General features: G+C 44.7%; 1 protein-coding gene across 1 annotated transcript in view; it reads left to right on the forward strand.

Annotated features, from left to right (window-relative positions):
- LOC108270850 (NACHT, LRR and PYD domains-containing protein 12) overlaps window positions 1–24,990 on the forward strand; it is a 94,659-nt gene that overhangs the window by 17,277 nt on the left and 52,392 nt on the right. Inside the window, 7 exon segments of the mRNA XM_053683354.1 lie at window positions 17,103–17,213; window positions 17,619–17,673; window positions 17,905–18,109; window positions 20,091–20,158; window positions 20,776–21,239; window positions 21,241–21,446; window positions 21,449–21,755. Coding sequence (XP_053539329.1) covers window positions 17,103–17,213; window positions 17,619–17,673; window positions 17,905–18,109; window positions 20,091–20,158; window positions 20,776–21,239; window positions 21,241–21,446; window positions 21,449–21,755 — 1,416 coding nt within the window.

The following is a 24,990-nucleotide window of genomic DNA, read 5'->3' on the forward strand; positions in this document are numbered from 1 at the left end:
AGGGATGGGAAAACAGGCCATCTCCTATTACAGCACGGCTCTCGATAACGTGGAAAAAGGGATGCCCCCCTGTTATCGGTCTTTGGCCGCGGCCGCATTTGCATATCAGAAAGCGTCCTCAATCACCATGGGGCACCCAGTTACATTATATACGACCCATGCACTGCATGCTCTCCTAACGAGTCACACCTTTGTGATAACGAACTCCCGTCGAACAGGATATGACTCCATTCTGTCAGCCCCGAAGCTCACCATAGAACGGTGCACCACGGTGAATCCGGCCGATAAACTGGTAACCCCGATAGATGGTGTACCCCATGAGTGCGTAGCGGTATCAGAGATATTTTTGAAAGCGCGTTCAGATTTGGAGAACTGCCCTATTGATAATGCTAATCATACGTATTTTGTGGACGGTTCCTGTTATCGTACTGATACGGGCAATAAGGCTGGGTTGGCAGTAGTAGATGCACGACGAAACCCGGCGACGTTTGAGGTAGTGATGAGTGTTCCGCTCCCCCAACCCTGCTCGGCCCAGCTAGCTGAACTACGGGCATTGACAGCTGCATGTAATTTGGGCCGTAATGAGAGTTGCAATATATATACGGATTCAGCCTATGCTCATGGAGTCTGCCATGTGTTTGGACCAATCTGGGCTCAAAGGGGATTCCAGCGGGCAGATGGGACCGCCGTGACCCACGGGGAAGCGATTTCAGATTTACTATATGCTATGACATTGCCCGCAAAATTAGCTGTAGTGAAATGCAGGGCACATAGGACCGATGACTCCTTTATCACTAAAGGGAACTCACTGGCGGATGAGGCAGCTAAGAAAGCTGCCGTAGGGCCGGGGCAGATGATGGCCCTAACTCAGCCTGGGGAAAGTCCGATGCGGCATCCGCAGGTAGACAATGTGGCCCACTTGGTGGAGCTGCAGAACACCGCAGGTGTGGCTGAAGTATCGGCGTGGATAAAACGGGGGGCGAGAAAAGAGGCGGGTACTGGATTGTGGCGCAGCATAGAAGGATTGTGTATAGCCCCAGCCAGTTACCTCCCGCTCTTGATCAAAGAAGCCCATGGCTTGGATCATGCCCTTAGAACCGAAACTATCCGAAAAATCCGTCAGGAATGGTGGTCCCCATTTCTGGCCAGTATGATGGACTATGCGTTGAATAGATGTGAAGTGTGTATCAAGAACAATGTGCGAAAGAACTTCACTGCTCCTTTAGGACATATTCCCCCGCCGACAGGGCCATTCCAGCATATAATGATGGATTATGTAGACATGGGAGCAGACAACCGGAAAGAAGGGAAGCGCTACATTCTAGTAGTAGTAGACCGCTTCAGCAGGTGGGTGGAGGCAGCTGCAACTTCCAAGGAAGATGCGAGGACCGCGGCTAAATTTTTATGTCGCGAAGTCATTCCCCGGTTTGGTATTCCAGATTTTCTGAGTTCGGACAACGGTACCCACTTTGTGAATAACGTCATTGACAATGTGGCATCTGCCTTGGGGATAGATCATAAGCTAGGATGTGTGTATCATCCTCAATCCCAGGGCATGGTAGAACGAGTGAACGGTACCCTAGTTAATAAACTGGCAAAAATATGCGAGAGCTCTCGCCTGAACTGGGTACAGGCCTTACCACTGGCCTTGATGAAGATGCGTTCTCAGACCAATCGTATGACGCACTTGACTCCTCATGAAATGCTTACTGGGCGCCCAATGCCTATGGCATTCACCCGAGGTCCATACACAGGGCCATCTTTGGCACAATTGGAGGACGAAATGTAGGATTATGTGCGAACCCTCACCAAAATCCATAGACATTTGTATTCACAGGTTCGTGAGGCAGTCCATGGAGAGAGCGAGGTACGGGAGGACGTGCGCCTAGTGGCACCGGGGGACCAGGTATACATTCGTGTTTTCAAGAGAAAGAGCCCCCTTGCGGGATGTCGGGAAGGACCATTCACCGTGGTTGCTGCAACCCGAACGGCTGTGAAAGTAGAGGGGAGGAATTACTGGTATCACTTGAACCACTGCAGCAGCGCCGAACCAGGTAAGGGACCGCTACTGCAAGACACTACCGACGAACAACCATCGACCTCAAGACTAGTCAGTACAAGGAAGCCCACTGGGGCAGTGGTGTTCACTGATAGTGACAGTGATTCGGGTGCATCACTGAGCCCTGCCTACGGCACTCGAGCCCAGAATAAGCGGCGAGCTGTGGAAAAACTCGATAGACTGTCTCAGTCTGATGCCAGTAGCCTCACCGTTCTCACGCCCCAAGTAGAAGTGACGGGTGTAGTTATCTGCCCACAGGAAGTTGTAACCCCAGCAACGGAGGATTTTCTGTCTACATTTGCCACTCTCTGTCAGGACCTTGACGACCCCGCTTTGCCTCTGAGCCTAATCAACTCAGATACGCTACAGTCTCTAGCAGCACAGTTGAACTTACCTGAGCTTACTCCTGAACGTCAGTCTCTGCATGAATCCTTGCGCACTCCCCTACCCCCGGTTCCGGAGGGGACCAGTGGAACAAGCTCCACAGAATAGTAGCACGTATGTGGGGAAACTGATTTTTACAGCAGGGCTAATAGCACTCTTTTTCTTTTTCTACGCCCCAAAGTTTAAAAGAAATGCCCTGGATTCCTATCATGCATTACGCCCACTAGCGACTGCTACTTCCCGCACAGCCCTCTATCCTCGTATTAGGCATGTTCGATCCTGGACGGCCCCTGGCTCCACTTTAGGTTCCCGTAGCTCGATGTGCGCGTTAGCTCTCCTTAGACTCGCCCATGAAGAGTCCCTGATTGGGAGAAGTCCCTATTTGGCCTCATTCACTTTCTCCCCAGCTCGGTCTGTGGAGATTCGCGTAGGACATCTTAGAATTACTGGTAGGGCACGGACGAGTAGGTGCTCCTTCGAGCTGCCCACGATTGGCCCCCTGTGGCTACCGTTCCTTTGCTCGGCTACGGCATGTTCTTACCATGATAGTACAGGGTCACCCTTCGCATCCCGGGCTCTCCACCCCCTCCTCATTGCCCCGATGTCAACTCCGATCGCACATAAATTAATGAAATTACAATATTATTCAATCTCTACCGCTAACACCTCGCTCACGGAGGAGCAGAGTAACATGTATCTGGCATGGATGGTCCACACTGCTCGATCTGTGACGGATCGCTCGTGTCTCGTATGTCATGATCGTAGCCTCACCCCCCATTTTATGCTGCCTATGGGGAACCTCACAGAATGTCTCACCAACCCCTATACTGTTGATTTTTTGTGTCCTACTGTGTGCCTCCTTGGGGCCCTTTCGGCTGATTTTGGCCCATCGTGGATGCACAATGCAAGCTCCTCATGCTTGTTTCACCCTGTAACCACTCAAGTGTCGACTTTTGTCCGCGTCCAACCGTCTCTGCCCTCGTTCTTTCCCATCTGCCTCTGCTCCTCTGTTGGCGTATATCCTGTGGGAAATGTGTCTGCCCGATGTAATGTCTCCCTGTTCGCTAATGATTTGCAAATTGAAACCCCCTCTGTTTGTGATTCACCCCCATGCACCCCCAACGTGGTAATTCCCCTACCTGATCTTAGTGGTGGTACTGTTCCCCTTGCGGATGTGTTCTGGTTTTGCGGGGGCCAACGTGTACGCCAGACCTTGCCTGCGGAGTGGCAGGGATGCTGCGCCCCGGTTAGGTTGGATGGTAAGACCCGTGTTTTGTTGGTGGCTGACCGACCGTCATCCGGCCGGTCCCGTTCACGCCGCGACGTGGCCCTATGGACTCAGTATGTCCGTGACGCTGATGCAGCGAACTATTCTGACTGGGCTGCTGATGAGACCATCCATCTTGACTTTGGGGGTACCCCCGTTGGCGTTCCTGCTCGCTACAGAGCCATGGAGGCCGTTGGCAGTGGTGTAGCGTCTATTTTGCTCCCGGCCGTGCAGATCAACCGCAACGTGGCATGGATTAATTACATGTGCTACAACGAGCAACGCTTCATTAACTACTCGCTGAGTGCTCTCGGACTGGTCCGTGATCAGCTCCATGCCACTTCCCTCATGGCTGCTCAGAACCGTTTTGTCCTGGACCAGATGCGGGCCCCGGAGGAAGGTGTCTGTACAATGATTGGTCCCGAGTGCTGTGCTGCAATCCCTTTGCACACTGGTTCTGAGGGAGCCCTCTCCAAGATCCTGGGCCAACTACAAGCCCTCCAGACGGAGCAAACGGCTAACTCCGGCTTTGGGTCTAGTCTCCGCCTCCCGCCGTGGCTCTCCTGGTTTCTTTCTGGAGATTGGACTGCTACCCTGACCCGCTTGGGAGCGTCCCTGTTCGTCCTCCTTCTCCTTGTGGCTCTGGTGGCCTGCTGTGTGATCCCCTGCGCATGGCGGATGGTGATGTCCTCAGCCTCCTTTTCTGGCCAGTATGTTGTTAAGGGTGAGGCGTTACCGCCTCAACGGGGGGTGGTGATTGAGACCATGCGACGGGAGACAATGAGCAGCGACAGCAGCGACAGACAGGGGTCAATGAGCAGTGACAGCAGCAACACCAGCGTCTACGAAAACATGAGACGGGACATGAGCCAGGACTGATGGGAAAGGGGGCGCAAGGACCCGTTTGTACAAGGTAGTGGCAAGGTAATGGGCCTATCCGAGACAAACGGGACCTATTGGTGTTTTCTATATGTTCATTTGTGTTGCAGATCTACTGAACCCTGAGGGGTGAGAAGAAGATGTGATGATCCATACCCTGGGTGTAAGTGCTAGCCTAACCTCTCCCCAAAGGGTGGTTCTCTACAGTACGTAAAGTGCTTGAGCCGAAGACAACTGGAATACAGAGGGATACTGCCGATAGAGACTGTTCTGCCGAGTGTTATAAAATGCTGTGATATGTGACATGACATGTAATGTGATGGGCAAAAAAGTGTGACGCAATCAGGCACAGAAAAGTATAATGGTGCTGCTGAGCACATAGTGCTGGCAGGGTGGGAATTTTTCCTCGTAAGAGGTTTTTTCGCCCACCCCTGACTGCGAAAGACTGGGGTTTGGTTTTTGAGGGGAAGCAAGAATCTGCAGGTCCCGACAAATACAAAACTGTGGGCTGACAGGCCTAGTTGAGAAAGATAGGGACGTGTAGATCAAGTAGTTAGTTACTGTAGTGTACTCATACGTACGGCAGTAGTAGTAGTAATAAATGATTAGGGGAACTCAGTTAATCACACTTATAATCGATGTAGGCAAACAAACGTATAATCAAGGTAGTTAGATTCGAAATGAGATATATATATATATATATACATAGTTAAAAGGAGAAGTAAGTTAAGGGTTAAGAGTTATGGCTAGGTACATCTACACATATCCGGCGCAAAGTAGATGTAGGGGGGTCCTAAGGCCCATTCTCCAGCTGCCAATCTACTATGAGACCCCAGGGCGCACAACACTAGCACGTCTCCCACCAGGTCTACAAAACCTCCTCAGCTCCTGTTCGGATCAGTGTTGCGTAGAAGTGGTTAATGTAAGGGACCCATTGGATTACGGGGACGATGGGCGCAGGGATTATGGCCTTGTTAGAGTAATCCTCCGACAGCTAGCGGGGGACGGCCATGGGGTGCGGCAGAACCAGTTGCTCCACAGATACATGCTTAATTAAGGTATGAGGCTTCATAGCCTCAGAGGGGGAAATGTTGTGGATAAAAAATGTCATAAAATAAACATAAGGGAGAAGAAGGAAAAAACGGGCACCTAGACACATAGAAGCGGGATTAGGCGGACATTGACAGATTGGAATTACGAGCAATTTAAGAGCAGTAATAGTCAAAAAAAGTCAAAAAGAAGTGTACGAGCTGAGGAGTGTTAAAAACACACACACACACACACACACACACACTCGTACAGTCAAGGGCGGGCAAGTAGACACAACATACATACACACACTCTCTTCCTCATACACACACATGAATAACTTTAATAATATCTTATAGTAATAGAGAAACTCTATAAAAAAACAGAATAGTAGGATATGCAGGACAGTAGAACTGTAATGATATTAAGAAGTTGGAAGTACAGTAAACCGCTTTTCAAGTAGTATAAATATATATAAACTAAGAAATATAGTGCAAATATGAAAATAAATTATAAACGAGAAATACAGGAAAAAAAGGAAAATATAACTTACTCATGATTCAGATGGTGAAGATTCTCATCTCGCAAGGAAAGCCTTAATTTTTAGAGAACCATGAAGAAAGCCAGTTATAAGGGTGGCTGGGTCAAACTGCCCCCCCACCTCGAGATAACGATAAGACCAAGGTCCCTCCTGGTTGTTTAGTCGTCTTGCTTACGTCATAGGGAATTGAGAATCCTGGTTTCTGACTACCTAGGTAAATGAAAGTCCTGGTTTTTGACAACCTAGGTAAATGAGAATCCTGGTTTTTGACAACCTAGGTAACTAGAAACTCTGGGTTTTTGTTTCCTGGGTTGTTGGAAATGCCTGGGTTCTGATTTTATGTGTAAATTAAAACCCCTGGTTTCAATTCTATGGGTAAGTGAAATAGGCCTTTTCTGGAAACCTATGGGTTATCTAGTGTGTAAATACAGTATAAATACTGGAGCTTAAGCTCAGGGTAGGGGGATCACTTCTGAGAATTCTCATCGGTGTGGATCTCGTGTGGTGGAATGAAACAATAAAGCTGGACCCTTGCTTCTTCTCACTCACGGCTGGTGTATTTTTTCTATCTCCAACTGGTCTCAGAGGTAGATGTGAGTATTGGCTTCTAAGTTGAATTTTAAATGTTTTTGGGTAACAGGCTAAATTCGAGCCAACATTGGCAAAGCTATCAAACACACCATCAGCATACAAATCTCTAACTTGTTTAATACCCTTGTCATACCATACTGAAAATGTGGAGTCCAAACACAATGGAGGAAATACAGTGAGGGAAAAAAGTATTTGATCCCCTGCTGATTTTGTACGTTTGCCCACTGACAAAGAAATGATCAGTCTATAATTTTAATGGTAGTTGTATTTGAACAGTGAGAGACAGAATAACAACAAGAAAATCCAGAAAAACGCATGTCAAAAATTTTATAAATTGATTTGCATTTTAATGAGGGAAAAAGGTATTTGACCCCCTCTCAATCAGAAAGATTTCTGGCTCGCAGGTGTCTTTTATACAGGTAACGAGCTGAGATTAGGAGCACACTCTTAAAGGGAGTGCTCCTAATATCAGTTTGTTACCTGTATAAAAGACACCTGTCCACTGAAGCAATCAATCAATCAGATTCCAAACTCTCCACCATGGCCAAGAGCAAAGAGCTCTCCAAGGATGTCAGGGACAGGACTGTAGACCTACACAAGTCTGGAATGGGCTACAAGACCAGTGCCAAGCAGCTTGGTGAGAAGGGGACAACAGTTGGTGCGATTATTCGCAAATGTAAGAAGCACAAAAGAACTGTCAATCTCCCTCAGCCTGGGGCTCCATGCAAGATCTCACCTTGTGGAGTTGCATTGATCATGAGAACAGTGAGGAGTCAGCCCAGAACTACACGGGAGGATCTTGTCAATGATCTCAAGGCAGCTGGGACCATAGTCACCAAGAAAACAATTGGTAACACACTACGCCGTGAAGGACTGAAATCCTGCAGCACGCGCAAGGTCCGCTGTTCAAGAAAGCACATATACATGCCCATCTGAAGTTTGCCAATGAACATCTGAATGATTCAGAGGACAACTGGGTAAAAGTGTTGAGGTCAGATGAGACCAAAATAGAGCTCTTTGGCATCAACTCAACTCGCCGTGTTTGGAGGAGGAGGAATGCTGCCCATGACCCCTGGAACACCATCCCCACCGTCAAACATGGAGGTGAAAACATTATGCTTTGGGGGTTTTTTTCTGCTAAGGGGACAGGACAACTTCACCGCATCAAAGGGACGATGGACGGGGCCATGTACCGTCAAATCTTGGGTAAGAACCTCCTTCCCTCAGCCAGGGCATTGAAAATGAGTCGTGGATGGGTATTCCAGCATGACAATGACCCAAAACACACGGCCAAGGCAACAAAGGAGTGGCTCAAGAAGAAGCACATTAAGGTCCTGGAGTGGCCTAGCCAGTCTCCAGACCTTAATCCCATAGAAAATCTGTGGAGGGAGCTGAAGGTTCGAGTTGCCAATCGTCAGCCTCGAAACCTTAATGACTTGGAGAAGATCTGCAAAGAGGAGTGGGACAAAATCCCTCCTGAGATGTGTGCAAACCTGGTGGCCAACTACAAGAAACGTCTGACCTCTGTGATTGCCAACAAGGGTTTTTAAACCAAGTACTAAGTCATGTTTTGCAGAGGGGTCAAATACTTATTTCCCTCATTAAAATGCAAATCAATTTATAACATTTTTGACGTGCGTTTTTCTGGATTTTTTTGTTGTTATTCTGTCTCTCACTGTTCAAATAAATCTACCATTAAAGTTATAGACGGATCATTTCTTTGTCAGTGGGCAAACGTACAAAATCAGCAGGGGATCAAATACTTTTTCCCCTCACTGTAGATGGTTGTTGACTAAAGGACCCAAAAAGAGGATGCACCTACAAATTTAAAGCGCCGTCTAAATTGATACCAAGTCATAAGTGTGTTGAGGACAACTAGATTATCAGTATATAGGGGGAGTTTTGTAGGTAAAGAGGAGTAAAGCAAAGCAGGTAAAGAGGATTCCCTACAAGAAGATAGTTCCAATTTAGACCAAGAAGATCCAGGAGATTTAACCTAGTAGCAAAGTTTATGAATGTGCGCAGCCCAGTAATAGAATTGAAAATTGGGTAATGCAAGTCCTCCACTAAGTCTACATTTCTGCAGTAAAGATTTACTAACCCTTGGTGGCTTTCCTCCCCAAATAAAAGTACTAATTATCTTATCCAGTGAATTGAAGAATGATTTTGGCAGAGAAAGAGGCACTTGCTGGAACAAGAAAAGAAACTTTGGTAATATATTCATTTTGACGACATTGATCCTGCCAATTAGAGAAAGGGGTAAGTTACCCCAAATCTGAATGTTAGATTCAACCTTTGAGATAAGGCGAGTGAAATGAGCTTATAATAGATTAGATTATGAACGTGTCACGTTGATTACTAGGTATTTAAAACTTGACTGACTAAATCAAAATGGTAAATCTGACTGTTGGAGAGAAAATGCTGCAGTATTGACAGGAAAACAGTCACTTTTATCTAAATTTAATTTATAACCAGAGACAACACCAAAGGACTCCAGAACACCCAAGACAGCTGGCATAGAGGCAGTAGTATCGGTTACATACAATAACAAATCAACAGCATATAGTGACAATTTGTATTCTACACTGTATTGAACTATTCCTTTAAACAAGGGAGAAGATTTTAGTGCAATAGACAGCGGCTCGATAGCGACAGCAAAAAGCAGAGGGGATAAAGGCAACCTTGACGACACCCTCATCCGAGAGTACAATAATCAGAATAAGTATCGTTTGTCTGAACCCTGGCATTAGGGGATGAGTAAAGGAGGCTAATCCAAGAAATAAATTTATCCCCAAATCCGAACTTCCTCAAGACTGCAAATAAATACTCCCACTCAGCCCTATCAAATGCTTTTTCAGCATCTAATGAAATCACAATCTCAGGGAGCACAGACGAATGCTTTGAATAAATTATATTAAAGAGTGTACAGGTATTAAAAACAATTGACGTCCCTTTATAAAACCGTTCTGCTCTTCAGATATAATATAAGGGAGTATATTCTCTAAACGAGATGCCATTACTTTTGCCAACACCTTTACATCTGCATTAAGCAGAGACAGCGGTCTATAAGAACCGCAGGAGGATGGATCCTTACCCTCCTTAAGAAGCAGAACATGGCCAAAAGCAATGGAGCTAGTTTTCCAATAAACGTTTTAAAAAATTCAATTGGAAACCCATCCGGGCCAGGAGCTTTGTTAGATTGCATAGTTTTAACTGAAATTTAAATTTCTTCAAGAGAGAGTGGGGAGTCCAGTTGCATAGCAGTATTCGAATCAATAACAGGGTTACAAAGGTTTTGAAGAAATGCATTCACTTTAGTATTGTCTGTTGGAAATTCGGACTTATAAAGCGAAGAGTAAAACGATTTAAAAGTAGCATTAATTTCCATGGGATCTGTAGTGACAATATTATAAGTGTTTTTTATACTAGGTATGAGACGGGAAGTAGCCTGTCACCGTAGCTGATGTGCCAGTACTCGACTCGGCTTGTCGCCATGTTCATAATATGAACCACAAGTACGTAACAACAAGCGTTCCGCCTCTTTAGTCGAAATAAAATTAAATTCTGCCTGCAAGTCAAGACGCTGTTTAAGAAGTTCTGGAGAGGGGTTCAATGCACATCTTTGATCGAGGTTACTGATTGCAGATATAAGTTCATTAACCCTAGCAGTGCGTTATTTTATTACAGCGAGCAGAATAAGAGTTGTCTGCCCTCTGATATAGGATTTAAGTGTCTCCCATAACAATGAATAAGAGGTGGAGTCATTCTGATTGAATAAAAGAAAGTCATCAATAGAAGTAGAAATGAACTCACAGAATTCACTGTCTGCTAAAAGAAGAGAATTAAATCTCCGAGGCAGTGGGCTACGTTTATGTTTACGTCTATGTAAAGTAGAGTTTAAGGGAAAATCAAACAAGACATCATTAAAACATATTGGGATTTCAAGAGAATAAGACAATTGGGGGTAGACTGTATAAATAAGGCATTGAGTCTGTGTATAGATTCAGATCCCTTTGGGATGTCTCACTGATTGGATCTCGTTGTTTTTTGAACAATAAACTGGATTTTTGCTTCTCTCATCCAACATGTTCTAGATTTTTACTTTTAAGCCATCTATACTCTACTACAAACCCATGCCCCATTCATTCTTTGCCCCTCTAGTTATCCATTTAGCCATTTCTATTTCCACAATTCGTTCCACATTATCCTCTTGCGGTTGCCGGACCTTTTCCTCTTCCAGGCTTATCAAGGCCATCATTGGTCATGATATGCTGGGGTATGCGAAGAAAAGAATTTCATTGTTCAGATGTATATGTGACCAGTAAAGACTCAATAAAAACACACGTTGTGTGTTCGGCAATGACTGATTCTCTAAGTTGGCATATGCTTTAAGGAACTTCTCTGATTCAGACACGCATTCATGGGGAAACCTGTCTTGTGGAGTAACCATTTTGTCAGCGGGGTTGACTGTGTTACACCTTTCTATGGTTAACTATGGTGTTACGACCCCGGTCTAGGGTCGAGGTGTAACATAAAAAGTATAAACAAAAATCATAATCAAAAATAATGAGGTTGACACACGTGTCTTTCAAGTCATGATGTAAAACAGGGCCAACAGAATAACATCATACCCCGTGCATCGTGAGATGGTAATGACAAAACACTGTCCAGTAACACGTTGGTATTCCCTTCTCAACATTATCCAATGTGTTACTGTAGTATGCTATAAGTTGTTTGCCTATACCTTGTTGTTGTGTCAATACAGCAGATGCAAAGCCCTGTTACTCTGAAACTGAAAGTGAAAGGGTATAATCAGTGTTTGCCAATGCAGGGGCCAACGTCAATGTAGCTTTGAGTGATTCAAATGCAGCTAACGCCCCAGGGATTCAGGAAAGAGGAGCATTTGGCTGCGTTTGGTCTGTGCTCTTGATTAAATCACAGAGAGGTTAAACTACTAGCACAAAAAGTCACAGACCCATGGTCTGCTAAAACCTGCCATTCCTAAGAACACCAACATTTGTCATACGGTTTGCGGTTGGATGGCTTCCATGTGGTTTGGCAAAATTTTGACTTTCTCTTTCTAGGAGACATCCCAAGTACTCTACTTTGGGTTTACAAAACTGAAGTTTTTCTCTACTCACTTTGTGGACGTTTTCGGCTAGCATAGTTAACACCTTTACAGAGTCTTCCTGACACTGTTCTTTAGTAGGGCTACAAAGCAGACGGTCATCCATGTACTGCAACAGGGTGCTATGACAATTCAGAGTATCAAGGTCACGAGCTAGAACCTGGTTGGCTGCTATGGCTATGGGCGGCTGTGAATCAGGTGGTAGAGCGGGTTGTCCACTAATCGTAGGGTTGGTGGTTCAATTCCCACCCACATGACTCCAAATACCGCAATGTCCTTGGGCAAGTCACTGAACCCCGAGTTGCTCTTGATGACAAGTTAGCGCCTTGCATGGCAGCTCTGCTACCGTTGGTGTGTGAGTGTATGGCTGAATGAGACACAGTGTAAAGCGCTTTGGATAAAAGCGCTATATAAGTGCAGACCATATAAGTGCAGACCATTGGTTAAATATAGAGAGGCTTTTCACAATATCCCTGAGGAAATTGCATGTATGTGTATTGTTCTAGTAAGTTAACTGGTGCCCCTGGAGATTATAGCAGGAGTGTCCATATAGTAACGCCATCAAGCGTAAGTTCCTGAGGTCCTGTAAGCCTAAAGTCTGTAAAGGCTGCCATTGTTGCTCCATCAATTGGTTTTCTTGTCCCTGTCCCACGGCCCGTGGCCCTAGGGCTTGACCTCTCCTCTCAACCTTATCCACATGATCTCCCCATGTGTACCTGGCCATTGCCTGTTGACAATTTCTCCTGAGGTGACTTGGGTCTCCACATGTCCAATATCCTTCAGCAGACATGCTCTGTTTAGTGGATCCTTGCATTGGGCCTCCACGTAAGAACCCTCTGCCACGGCCCCTGTTCTGAGGCACCTGTCCTTGAAATCTATAATTCTGGGGAGTTTGCAGTGTACATGTATTCAACAGGTGCCAGCTGTGTAGCAGGTATCTGTACAGGAGTGTATGTTACTTGTGCTTGTGTCGGTGCGGTGCCGCCTCTGGGACGGGGGCCACAATTGGCTGTTCCAGAGCTGCAGTGGCAGTGGTATCAGAGCAGCTTGTTTAGCACTCTCTTTCTCCTTTTCCTTCTCTTCCTGCTTTGCTCTTACTATGACTCCCCACAGTTGGGTTATCAATGCCTCGGCTGCTTCTTTAGTCTCCTTTTTCATTTTCCTGTACTGATCTACGTGATGTGTTAGTTGTGCCATGAATGTGTCCCATTCCATTGTGTTCAGTCCCACTATGCCTTCCAATTTTTTTTTCACTTCCTCAGGTAGGGCCTTCTTTAGCATCACCCTGAAGAGTCATGCACTGGCATAGGACTCATTCCATTTGCCCACTGTCTCATCTCTGCATTTGTCCTGAAACTCTTGGATAAAGTTCGTTATATTTTCTTCCTCTTTCAGCTGCCCTGGATCTAACTTTGTGGGGTACATTTTTCATATTGCTCCCCATACAACATTCCATCTCAGGCCAAACGGCATCGGATCACACCTGGGGTCATCCATCTCTTTCTCCAAGTTGGCCATCTCCATTATTTCTTTGGTTAGACCTTTGCCCACAGTCTGGCACAATATGGCTTTTATGTCCGCAATGGCCAACAGTTGTCCTGTTGTTTTCTCCTCAAACTTGGTTATCCACTTTTGACCTCCATCGCACAGATTTGGAAGTTTCTGTACCAAGCCCATTAGGTCCATATAGGTCCACAGTATGTATTACATTGCCTTGCCCTTCATCATCAATGGGCACATGGAGGCGGAGTTCCTGGTTTTATTCTCATCCTCTTTTCGCACAGTTCCTGTAGTGGGTCTCTTGCCAGTGCCCTAATTTGTAAATCGATTTGGAACTTGGAGAGATATTCGGTCACATAATTCCAACTTCTCATATTGGCCAGAGCCACCTTGCCCACCTTGTTGGGCATTTATGTTAGTAAAGTCCATTTCACCTTCCCCTTCTTCCTCCTCTTCCTTCTCTTAATCTTCCTCCACCACTGAGGTCTCCCTCTTTTCTAGTTCTTGCAACCTTTGTCTAGTTAGCTCCAATAATTCCTTCTGATCCTGTATGGAGTGGTTCATAATTTCATATTTTCTATTTGTGCTTTAACTGCATTGCTGATTTCCTCTGCGGCCTTGCACGCCCTTTCAGCCAATTCCCTCACCTGGTGGAATTCTCTTCCTTTTTCCTGTACAAAACCCTCCAGATTCCCTAGTCTCTTCTTCAACCGCTCCCCTTCCTTGTTTTTCAGTGCAGTTATTGTCACATCTCCTTTCATGCGAATGATCTGGCCTTTGTTGGCTTGTAAGTCCAGTGGTCCTGTTTGTGTGTCTCTGTCATCAGTTCTTACAAATACAATCTGTCCTTGTAGTCCTTGTCCATTTGCCACATCTTTCAACCCTTCACTTACTTTGGGAGGGGGATCTGCGGTCGCTTCTCCTTTGGGTGCCTTTTTCCATTTTCCGTTTTCTTCCTGTCTTCGTGCTCTGTGAGAACCACCCTGCTGATTGTTTCCCATATTGGGGTGCTAGTATGTTGGAACAGAGTCATTCTTTCCCAGTATGGTTGCACCCCTTCATCAGCAGACAGCATGCTTTTGTGTCTCTGTGTGATGTACACACTGTCTCCCCTAGCTTCCTCTTCATCCAGTGGTCTGCACATCCTGTCAAAAGTTCTTTGCAATTTCATCCTAGCAGGTTCCCATACTTTGATGCTCGGTAAGCTGCCTTATGTCACTGATGGGTATATTCCCACCATGCGTGGAGGTGGTTGGGGGGTTGTACTGGATGTTTAATGGTGCTGGGATACTGGGTCCCTGCTGCATCCCACATGGTGGTGCTGTCCCTTTCTCCCTATCCTTTTCTGAATTTTCAGTCTCACCCTCACTTTCCTTCAGTTTCTCTTTGTGCTCCTTAACTTCCTTCTCTTTATCATCCTCCTGTTTCCTTTCCTGCTCTTTCCTTGCCTGTTCTTTCCTTTTCCTATCCATCTTTCTATCTAGTTCAAACCACCCCAATATTTCCTCCTTCTTCTCTAGCCTGGCCTGGGCTTTTTCTCTCTTTTTCTTCTCATTAAAGCAAGCTAACCTCCGTTTCTGTTCATCAAATGTTCCCTCTGTTGGCCACTGCAACTCTCCAGCTGTCCTGTCATGCCATTTTTTGCAACAATGCCTTATATACATTTCATCTTTTTTATGTTTCCTTATTATTATCTTTATTGGAGACTCCATACTCTTTGAATCTCATCTACTCCCTAGTTACTTATTATGTGCTTTATCACAAAAATATATCAATTGAGGTACTTTCCTAAGGGTGTACCTCATGACCCGTACCCCGTTTGCCAATAGCCTGATTGTTAGCCATTCCACTCCTGGCAATACCAATAATAATTATGCTACGGAGTTGTCTGAATGGACTACATGGCGAATTTTTCCCTCACCATGCAGTGATGCCTCAAGCTTCCTGTTTCCCAGCAACCCTGTTGAGGGGGTTCCAAACCCTCGCCTCAACAGCAGTTTCACAGGAATTTCTTATTCACTTGTTAATTACAGCTGAAGCCTTTCAGAATTCACACACATATACCACAGAAGCACACATTAAAACATTCACATAATTATAATTTTCTGATTCTTTTTTTTTTTTTACCAGAGGCCCAAAGTTAATTTCTTTTACTTCTCCCACCCACTGTTCTCCCAGAGGTTTCAATTATTTTCCCCAATTATTTATCTTTGAGTTACCTCTAGACTCGTGCAAAGGGATCTGGCTCCTCTCTCCCCACCCCAGGACCTCCCCCTCCCAGACGGCAGGTTTACTACAGCAGAATGTCGAATAAAACAGGTGTCTGCTTACCTCTTTCCTATGCGGTCAGGAAAGAGTCATATCTGCTGTCCACAGAATGGTGAAGTCCCACAGGATGGGATCAATTCCCGGCAATCCCTCCTGGCTGGCTCACCAAAATGTTGCATCAAAAACAACTACTGGTGCTAATTACCTTTTTCCATAAGTGATCATACTCAAAAGCAGAATTGAAAGTAAAAATCCAATTTATTGTTAAAAAAAACTTGAGAGCCAATCAGTGAGAAGTCCCAAAGTGATCTGAATCTATACACAGACACAATACCCTATTTATACAGTCTTATTTTTAGGTTACACCCAATTATCTCATTCTTTTGAAATCCCAATATATTTTAATGGTGTCTTTTTTATTTCCCCTTAAACTCTACTTCTCTCATTTTTAAATTCCACTACAATAAACTTTTCTCATTTAGAATAACCTTAAAACCCATTTTCAGCCATTGGATATCTTAAACATCTTGTGTGAGATATCTTGTGTGAGTGTGTGTCTTTTTTTCAACTTTATGCTCACTCCATGCAGTGTATTGATAACTGTTTCTTACATTCTTTGCATGTGCTTGTACATGTATATATGTGGATATATTTAAGTGTTACCACTACTGTTTTATCTAATTTCTTTTTCTCTGTCCTCAGTCCAGCTGACCAGTGCCCTCATTCACCTGGACCTTCTCTCTCTCAGCTGCTCAATCTCTCAGGCCTGGGTGAATAGCTACGGCATCAGCTGGCACATTTGGCAGTGGATGTTACAGCTCTGTTCTTCACCTATACCCCCAGCATTTCCTCTTCCTCCCGCTTGTCGTAATATTCCATCGGTGACCTATGCTCATGTTCTAATCAAACTGAAGCTCAACTGTCTCCCATAACCTCTTTGGAGGTCCTGTTTATTCTTTCCGCTGCTGATGACAGTAACTTTGCTACAAACACACCACCATATTACCCATCACCTACTGATTATTCTCCGACAAGTCCTGTTCCCGCCCCAGTGAATGATGTGTATGATAGTGATTCTCAATAAACTACATACTCTGTTACCCTTGTGTTTTCCTGTGTCTTAAATGTATTCCCACAGATATAAGAACAATTTAGAGAAACCATTCATGGAGAGAAGAGTAAAAAGGACTGTGTAATGTGGAGGAGAAGAGCAGCATAGCTTTGAGTCAGTGAACTCTATAGGCTTTAAGACCCAGCTGAGTCAGTTATCTGTGATTGGACTCTTGACATCATTGTAATTCCTGACTTTAGAGGCATGTCTCCTGTTTGAATAAGTGTGCAGACTGTAGCTGAATTAAAGAGATGGAATTATTGGTGTTTAATGATGAACACATTGTGTAACAGTGCTGAGATAGCAGAGTATTAATTATTGCTGATATTTCTGTTGTAATTCTAGAATGATGGAGGGAAAGAAATCAGCCCCCCCAGAACCCAGCTGTGTGTCCATGAAGAGTGATGCGTCAATGGATATTCCATTTCACTTCAGAGACAGTTCTCCTGATGCAAGGTTAGAATAGTGAGGTGTTTTACAGAAGTGTTCCACCTGATCAAACTCACTGGTCTCATTATGAAGCCCTTCATGAGCTTTATCAGGTGTTGAAGCAGTAAAACACTAAACTGTTCAGTGCTGAAGCTCTCGGACTGGCAGTGAGGAAAACTGCTTTAAGAGTTCAGTTCAGCCTGCAGTCCCTGAGCTGGAAGGTCTGTGGGGCACCAAACATTTACACCTGGAAAATTAATGACAACATAAATATTAATTCAAACATCTAAACATGTTAGTGTCAAATCCTGAAATCAGTGCATTGTATTAAAAGGATAGTGTTAAATGTCTGTCTCTGTATTTATAAGTGCATGTTGTGCAGCTATGAATACAAATAGTCCTTATTACATGATATTTTTTGTTTGGCCACAGACCACAAAATAAGGAATCAAGCATCAGCAGAAATCAGTTGGACTCCATATTCAAGGTGTGTGTCTTTTTAAATGTGTGGAACGTGTGTGAGTAGGTTGCTGTTATCTATCTATCTATCTATCTATCTATCTATCTATCTAGAGAGAGTTATGATAATTATAAACTGTTATTAACACTGTGCAACAGCATTATGGGTAATCAGGCAGAGAATTTATTTTCATAAAATAAAAGCATTTCTCAGTGTGTAACATAATATTTACATGTGTTCCTGTGTGTTTCTAACCAGGAGCTGGAACACAAAGTCATCACTCTGATAAAGAATGAGCTGAGAAGGTTTAGGAAGCTCCTTAGTCCAGATTACCCAGCATGCACTGAGAGGGGGGTGGAGGATGAGGAGGATCTGCACAGCGTTAGAGAGGGAGCGCTGAAGATCACACTGCACGTCCTGAAGAACATGAACTACACGGATCTCGCTAACACACTGCAGAACAGTAAGAGTTCTGAGTCATGGCTTTTTTCCATCAGGATGACTTTAGAGAGAGGAAATAGTTTTAGATATGAACACATAGTTTGAAGTTTGAGTTTAGTATCATGTACAGTATCTCACAAAAGTGAATCCATCCCTCACATTTTGGTAAATATTTGATTATATCTTTTCATGTGACAACACTGAAGAAATGACACTTTGCTATAATGTAAAGTAGTGAGTGTACAGCTTGTGTAACAATGTAAATTTGCTGTCCCCTCAAAATAACTCAACACACAGCCATTAGTGTCTAAACCGCTGGCAACAAAAGTGAGTACACCCCTAAGTGAAAATGTCCAAATTGGGCCCAATTAACCATTTTCCCTCCCCGGTGTCATGGGACTTGTTAGTGTTACAAGGTCTCAGGTGTGAATGGGGAGCAGGTGTGTTAAATTTGGTGTCATCGCTCTCACACTCCCTCACACTGGTCACTGGAAGTTGAACATGGCACCTCATGGCAAAGAACTCTGAGGATCTGAAAAAAAGAATCGTTGCTCTAAATAAAGATGGCCTAGGCTATAAGAAGATTGCCAAGACCCTGACACTGAGCTTTAGCATGGGGGCCAAGATCATACAGTGGTTCAACAGGACAGGTTCTACTCAGAACAGGCCTTGCCATGGTCGACCAAAGAAGTTGAGTGCACATGCTAAGCGTCATATGCAGAGGTTGTCTTTGGGAAATAGACGAATGAGTGCTGCCAGCATTGCTGCAGAGATTGAAGGGGTGGGGGGTCAGCCTGTCAGTGCTCAGACCATACGCCGCACACTGCATCAAATTGGTCTGCATGGCTGTCGTCCCAGAAGGAAGCCTCTTCTAAATGCACTGATGCACAAGAAAGCCTGAAGACAAGCAGACTAAGGTCATGGATTACTGGAACCATGTTCTGTGGTCTGATGAGACCAAGATAAACTTATTTGGTTCAGATGGTGTGAAGCATGTGTGGCGGCAACCAGGTGAGGAATACAAAGACAAGTGTGTCTTGCTACAGTCAGTCAAGCATGGTGGTGGGAATGTCATGGTCTGGGGCTGCATGAGTGCTGCCGGCACTGGGGAGCTACAGTTCATTGAGGGAACCATGAATACCAACATGTACTGTGACATACTGAAGCAGAGCATGATCCCCTCCCTTCAGAGACTGGGCCACAGGGCAGTATTCCAGCAAGATATTAACCTTTTAAAGAAGCTGAGGGTGAAGGTGATGGACTGGCCAAGCATGTCTCCAGACCTAAACCCTATTGAGCATCTGTGGGGCATCCTCAAATGGAAGGTGGAGGAGCACAAGGTCTCTAACGTCCACCAGCTCCGTGATGTCGTCATGGAGGAGTGTAAGAGGACTCCAGTGGCAACCTGTGAAGCTCTGGTGAACTCCATGCCTAAGAGTGTTAAGGCAGTGCTGGAAAATAATGGTGGCCAAAAAAAAAATTGACACTTTGGGCGCAATTTGGACATTTTCATTTAGGGGTGTACTCACTTTTGTTGCCAGCAGTTTAGACATTAATGGCTGTGTGTTGAGTTATTTTGAGGGGACAGCAAATTTACACTGTTACACAAGCTGTACACTCACTTTTACTTTACATTGTAGCATGTTATATAAATGAAAACAATAACAATATAGCCAAGACTTTCATTGTGATAACCTTCGTGTCATTTAATTTGAAAAGCAATCAATTTCAAAAGTGTCATTTATTTCTTCAGTGTTGTCACATGAAAAGATATAATCAAATATTTACAAAAAATGTGAGGGGTGTACTCACTTGAGATACTGTACATCTGGTGCTTTTCTGTTCTATTAGTGGTCCAGCTTGTGGTTACTCTGTACAACAGCCCCGTTCCTTCAGTAATATTTACTACATGAATCAGGAATGAACAGCATTCAAAATAATTTTACATTTTAAATGGTGCTCAATGATTTTGCATTAACACATGTTATTACTTTGTTTATTAGAGTCTTTGAGATCTACACAAAGCTCTACATCACAGGGTTGGAGTGGAGATGTCAATAATGAACATGAGGTGAGACAGATTGAGACAGTGTCCAGGAGACAGGCAACACAGGAGAAACCAATCAAATGTAATGACCTCTTCAAAGACAAGTCCATCAGAAGTGTTCTGACTAAAGGGGTTGCTGGAATTGGAAAAACAGTCTCTGTGCAGAGGTTCATTCTGGACTGGGCTGAAGGAAAAGCAAATCAGGACATCTTCCTTATGTTTCCACTCCCCTTTAGAGAGCTGAATTTGATGAAGCAGGAAAATCTCAGTCTGATGAATCTTCTCAATCATTTTTTCCCAGAAATGGGAAAACTAGAATTATTAGACTGTGACTTTAACAAAGTGGTGTTGATCTTTGATGGGCTGGATGAGTGTCGACTTCCTCTAAATTTCAAGAAGAATGAGAGATTGTGTGATGTGACAGTCATCCTCAGTGGATGTGCTGCTGACAAACCTCATCAAGGGGAATCTGCTTCCCTCTGCTCTTCTCTGGATAACCTCTCGACCAGGAGCAGCCAATCAGATCCCTCCTGACTGTGTAGACCAGGTAACAGAGGTACGAGGGTTCAGTGATCCTCAGAAAGAGGAGTACTTCAGGAAGAGGATCAGTGATCAGAGCCTGGCTGATAAAATAATCACACACGAAGTCTTCAAGAAGCCTCTACATCATGTGCCACATCCCAATCTTCTGCTGGATCTCAGCCACTGTTCTAGAGAGAATGTTGGGTGAAGCAGAGAGTGGAGAGATCCCCAAGACTCTGACTCAAATGTTCACACACTTCCTGATCATTCAGACCAAACACAAGGACCGAAAGTACCACCAAAAATGTGACCCTGATCCTCAGCAGACCAGAGAGAGTATCCTGGCACTGGGAAAACTGGCTTTCCACCAGCTGGAGAAAAGAAACCTGATCTTTTATGAGGAAGACTTGAGAGAGTGTGGCATTGATGTCAGAGAAGTGTCAGTGTACTCAGGAGTGTGTACCCAAATCTTCAGAGAGGAGTTTGGGCTTCACCTGGGGAAGGTGTTCAGCTTTGTACATCTGAGTGTTCAGGAGTTTCTTGCTGCTTTATTTGTCTTTGTCTTATATCTTTAAAACAAGAAATGTGCTAATGGAGCAGAATCCTAGAACTTTAAAGTTCTTCAGAAATCCAACCATGCCTGATTTCCTCAGGAGTGCAGTGGACAAGGCCTTACAGAGTGAGAATGGACACCTGGACCTGTTCCTCCGCTTCCTTCTGGGTCTCTCACTGGGGTCCAGTCAGACTCTCTTACGAGACTTAATGCCACAGACAGGAAGCAGCTCTCACAGCACACAGTCAAGTACATCAAGGAGAAGATCAGGGAGAATCCATCTCCAGAGAAATCCATCAATCTGTTCCACTGTCTGAATGAACTGAATGATCATTCTCTTGTGCAGGAAGTCCAAACTTATCTGAACAGAGGAGGTTACAGTCGTCTCAGTGGAACCAGACTCTCTCCTGCTCAGTGGTCAGCTCTGGTGTTTGTGTTACTGAACTCAGAACAGGAGCTGGATGTGTTTAATTTGAGGAAATATGACCCATCAGAGGAATGTTTTCTGAAGCTGCTGCCAGTGGTCAAAGCCTCCCAAAAAGCTGAGTAAGTTTTTTTTTATTATTATTTTTTTATTTTTTATGAATGTATTATTGCATGGTTCATTATTGTAATACAACACTGAACTGCACTGATTGGATTAATGCTCGTTAATAGTTACTCTAATCATCTTTAAACCAAAGTCTGGTACTTTTACACATTATGTCTGCACTGAAGGACATATGTGGGAGAGAATAAGGACACTTTCACACCTACCTTGTTTGATTTGGACTTTCAAACTTCCTCTTTGGATCTGTTTGGACGTATGTAAACACTCCACCTGCACTCGGATCCACAGCAAATAACTGATCCAGTGTCTATGTAAAATTGGATGTCTTGAGGTGACAGATTTGTAATTGTACAAGGACAGAGAAACACACACTGACTGCTTTACTTGCTCTATAAAATTCATACAACATATAACCAGAGTTGGGTGTAAAGCCTTACTGTAATCTAATGACTTTCTGATAATGCAGTAATGCATTACATTTTACAATTATTACAAATAATTCTCCACTTGGAATGGTTTGTCACTACATAACTGAACATCAGTAAAAGAAGACCACCTGTAATTTTATATCTTCAGTGTCACGAAATGGAGGCTGAGATCGAAGTAAGTGTAGGTATGGCAGTTTAATTAAACAAAGTCCAAGGATTAGGCAGAAGTCAACAGTCAAACACATGCAGAGGTCAGGTGATCAGGCAGACAGGCAAAACTAGGCAGGGTTTATCTCCAAACCTCTGCGTGAGGAGAGCTCCTACACCTGTCTCTGATGCATCAACCTCTACAATGAAAGGCTTGGAAGGGTCCAGGTGCTTAATGATGGGAGCTGTGGAGAAGGCCTCCTTGAGCTGATTTAATGCTGTTTGGGTGTCTGTATTCCAGGACAATCATTTTGGCTTGCCTCTCAGCAGGGATGTTAAAGGATGTTCAATGGAGCTGAAACCCCTGATAAAATGTCAGTAGACATTGGCAAAGCCTAGAAATTGTTGCAACTCCCTGACTGTTTGCGAAGTGGGCCACTCCACCACCGCATGTACCTTCCCTTGGTCCATGGGGACCCCCTCAGGGCTGATGATATAGCCCAGGAACGAGATAGTGTGCCGAGGGAATTCGTACTTCTCTGCTTTTACATACAGCTGGTGCTTAAGGAGCCTTTGCAGGACTTGATGGACATGGCAGACATGTTCTCCAGGAGAACTTGAATATGAAAATGACGTTGATGTAGGTGATTACGTTGTGACACAGCATGTCCCTTAGGATGTCATTGATCAAAACACTGGAACATTGAGTGGGAGCTAGAGAGCCGATATGGCATGACCAAGTATTCATAGTGGCCTGATGTGATACTGAAGGCCGTCTTCCACTCATCTCCCTCTTGGATAAGAACCAGGTTGTATGCACTGCAAAGGTCCAGTTTTGTGAAGATACTAGCTGATCTGTGTTGTTCTAGTGCTACTGGGACCCGGGGCAGAGGGTAGCGATACTTAATAGAACATTGGTTGAGGCCCCGGTAATCTGTGAGCGGCCTGAGACCACCTTCTTTTTTCCTCCACAAAGAAGAAACCTGCTGATGCAGTGGATGTAGAGGGTCTGATGTAGCCTTGCTGGAGTTCGTCTTGAATGTATTCCTCCATAGCTTGTTGTTCTATCTGTGATAAGGGATACACCAGCCCTCGAGGTGGATTGGCTCCAGGGAGCAGCTGGATAGCACAGTCATATGGTCAATGTGGAGGTAGTCCACTGGTTTTCTCTTTGCTGAAAACCTCCAAGAGGTCCTGATATTCAGGTGTAACTTGAACTAGAGCAGGTTGGTCAGAGCTTTCGATGGATGTGGCCTCCAGCGGAACTACTGGAGTAGGTAGACAGTGTGCAAGGCAATGATTACACCAGTGTGTGATTTGTTTTTTAGTACATGAAATGCATGGGTTATGCTGTTACAACCAGGGGAGACCTTGGATGATGGGATGTCTGGCAGATACTGTGACACAGAAAACAATGGTTTCTCTGTGGAGTGCGCTGGCCTGAAGAATGAGAGGTTCTGTGCAATGTGATATGTATCCCTTCCCAATTGGGACTCCATCAATGGCTTGGATCTTTTGTGGCTGTTGTAACAGACGAACAGGGATGTTGAACTGGTGAACAGTCTCTTGATCTATGAAATTCCCTGCCACTCTGGAATAAATCAATGCTTCTAGCACACAAGACACCCTTGAGTATTCAACAATGACTGGTAGAACGAATGCAGGCTGAGAGACTATCTGGGATAACTGAGATGAACTCACCCTTGGATGGTGGGGTTTAGCATCCCCGATATCCACGGTGTCCCGACGAGACCTGAGAGGGCATTGTCGGATGAGATGGTTCTCCTTTCCACAGTAAAAGCAACAAAACTCTCAACTGCACTCCTCTCTCTTCTCCTCGCAGGCCCCAGCTGCAACTGTCCCACGTCCAACTGTTCCAAAGAAGACATGGACTCACCACCTTGCTCGCATACGGCCGTAGCCCAGAAGAGAGCCTTACCGGTTAAGAGCTCCATAAAATGGGTGACCTTACGAGTCTCCGGCATGACTGGATAGCTAGCAAAGAACAAGAAGCATTGCAAAAGGAAACCTTTACATTGTGCTGGATCCCTGGCATACTTCTCTGGTGCCGGTATCGGAGGAAACTGAGCATGAGTTGGCATGACGACCAGCATGGGCTGGGAAAGACGAGTGACCTGCTCAGTCAAATAGGCTAGCTATTGGTGGTGTTCACTCATCAGCCGTCCGTGGGCATCGACAGCTTTCGCCACTCCAGCTTACCTGCTGCTTCCATGTGGAGGTGAAGTGGTCTGTCACGAAATGGAGACCGAAGCAAGTGCAGGTATGGCAGTTTAATCAAACAAAGTCCAAGGATTAGGCAGAAATCAATAGTCAAAGACATGCAGAGGTCAGGCGATCAGGGAAAACTAGGCAGGGCAGAGGATCTAGGTCAAAAGAGTAAACAAAAGGTCAAAGATCAGATAAGTAAACATGAAATAAGGCTTAGACATATGACAGAGACTAGGCAGCTGAACATAATACTTCACAAAGTCCTGGTGTTTGAACAGTCTCTTATATAGCGTGGAGTGAGTGAATATGAGATTGGCAAGTGGTGTGTGTGATTAGAATTCTGGAGAAGGTGAACATGTGTGGGAAGTGTAGTCTTCTGCAGCCATGTTTGTAGTTGGTGGTGCATCCTGGGAAATGGAGTTGGTTT

Source organism: Ictalurus punctatus, chromosome 10 (assembly GCF_001660625.3).
Source record: "Ictalurus punctatus breed USDA103 chromosome 10, Coco_2.0, whole genome shotgun sequence".
NCBI classification, from domain to species: domain Eukaryota; kingdom Metazoa; phylum Chordata; class Actinopteri; order Siluriformes; family Ictaluridae; genus Ictalurus; species Ictalurus punctatus.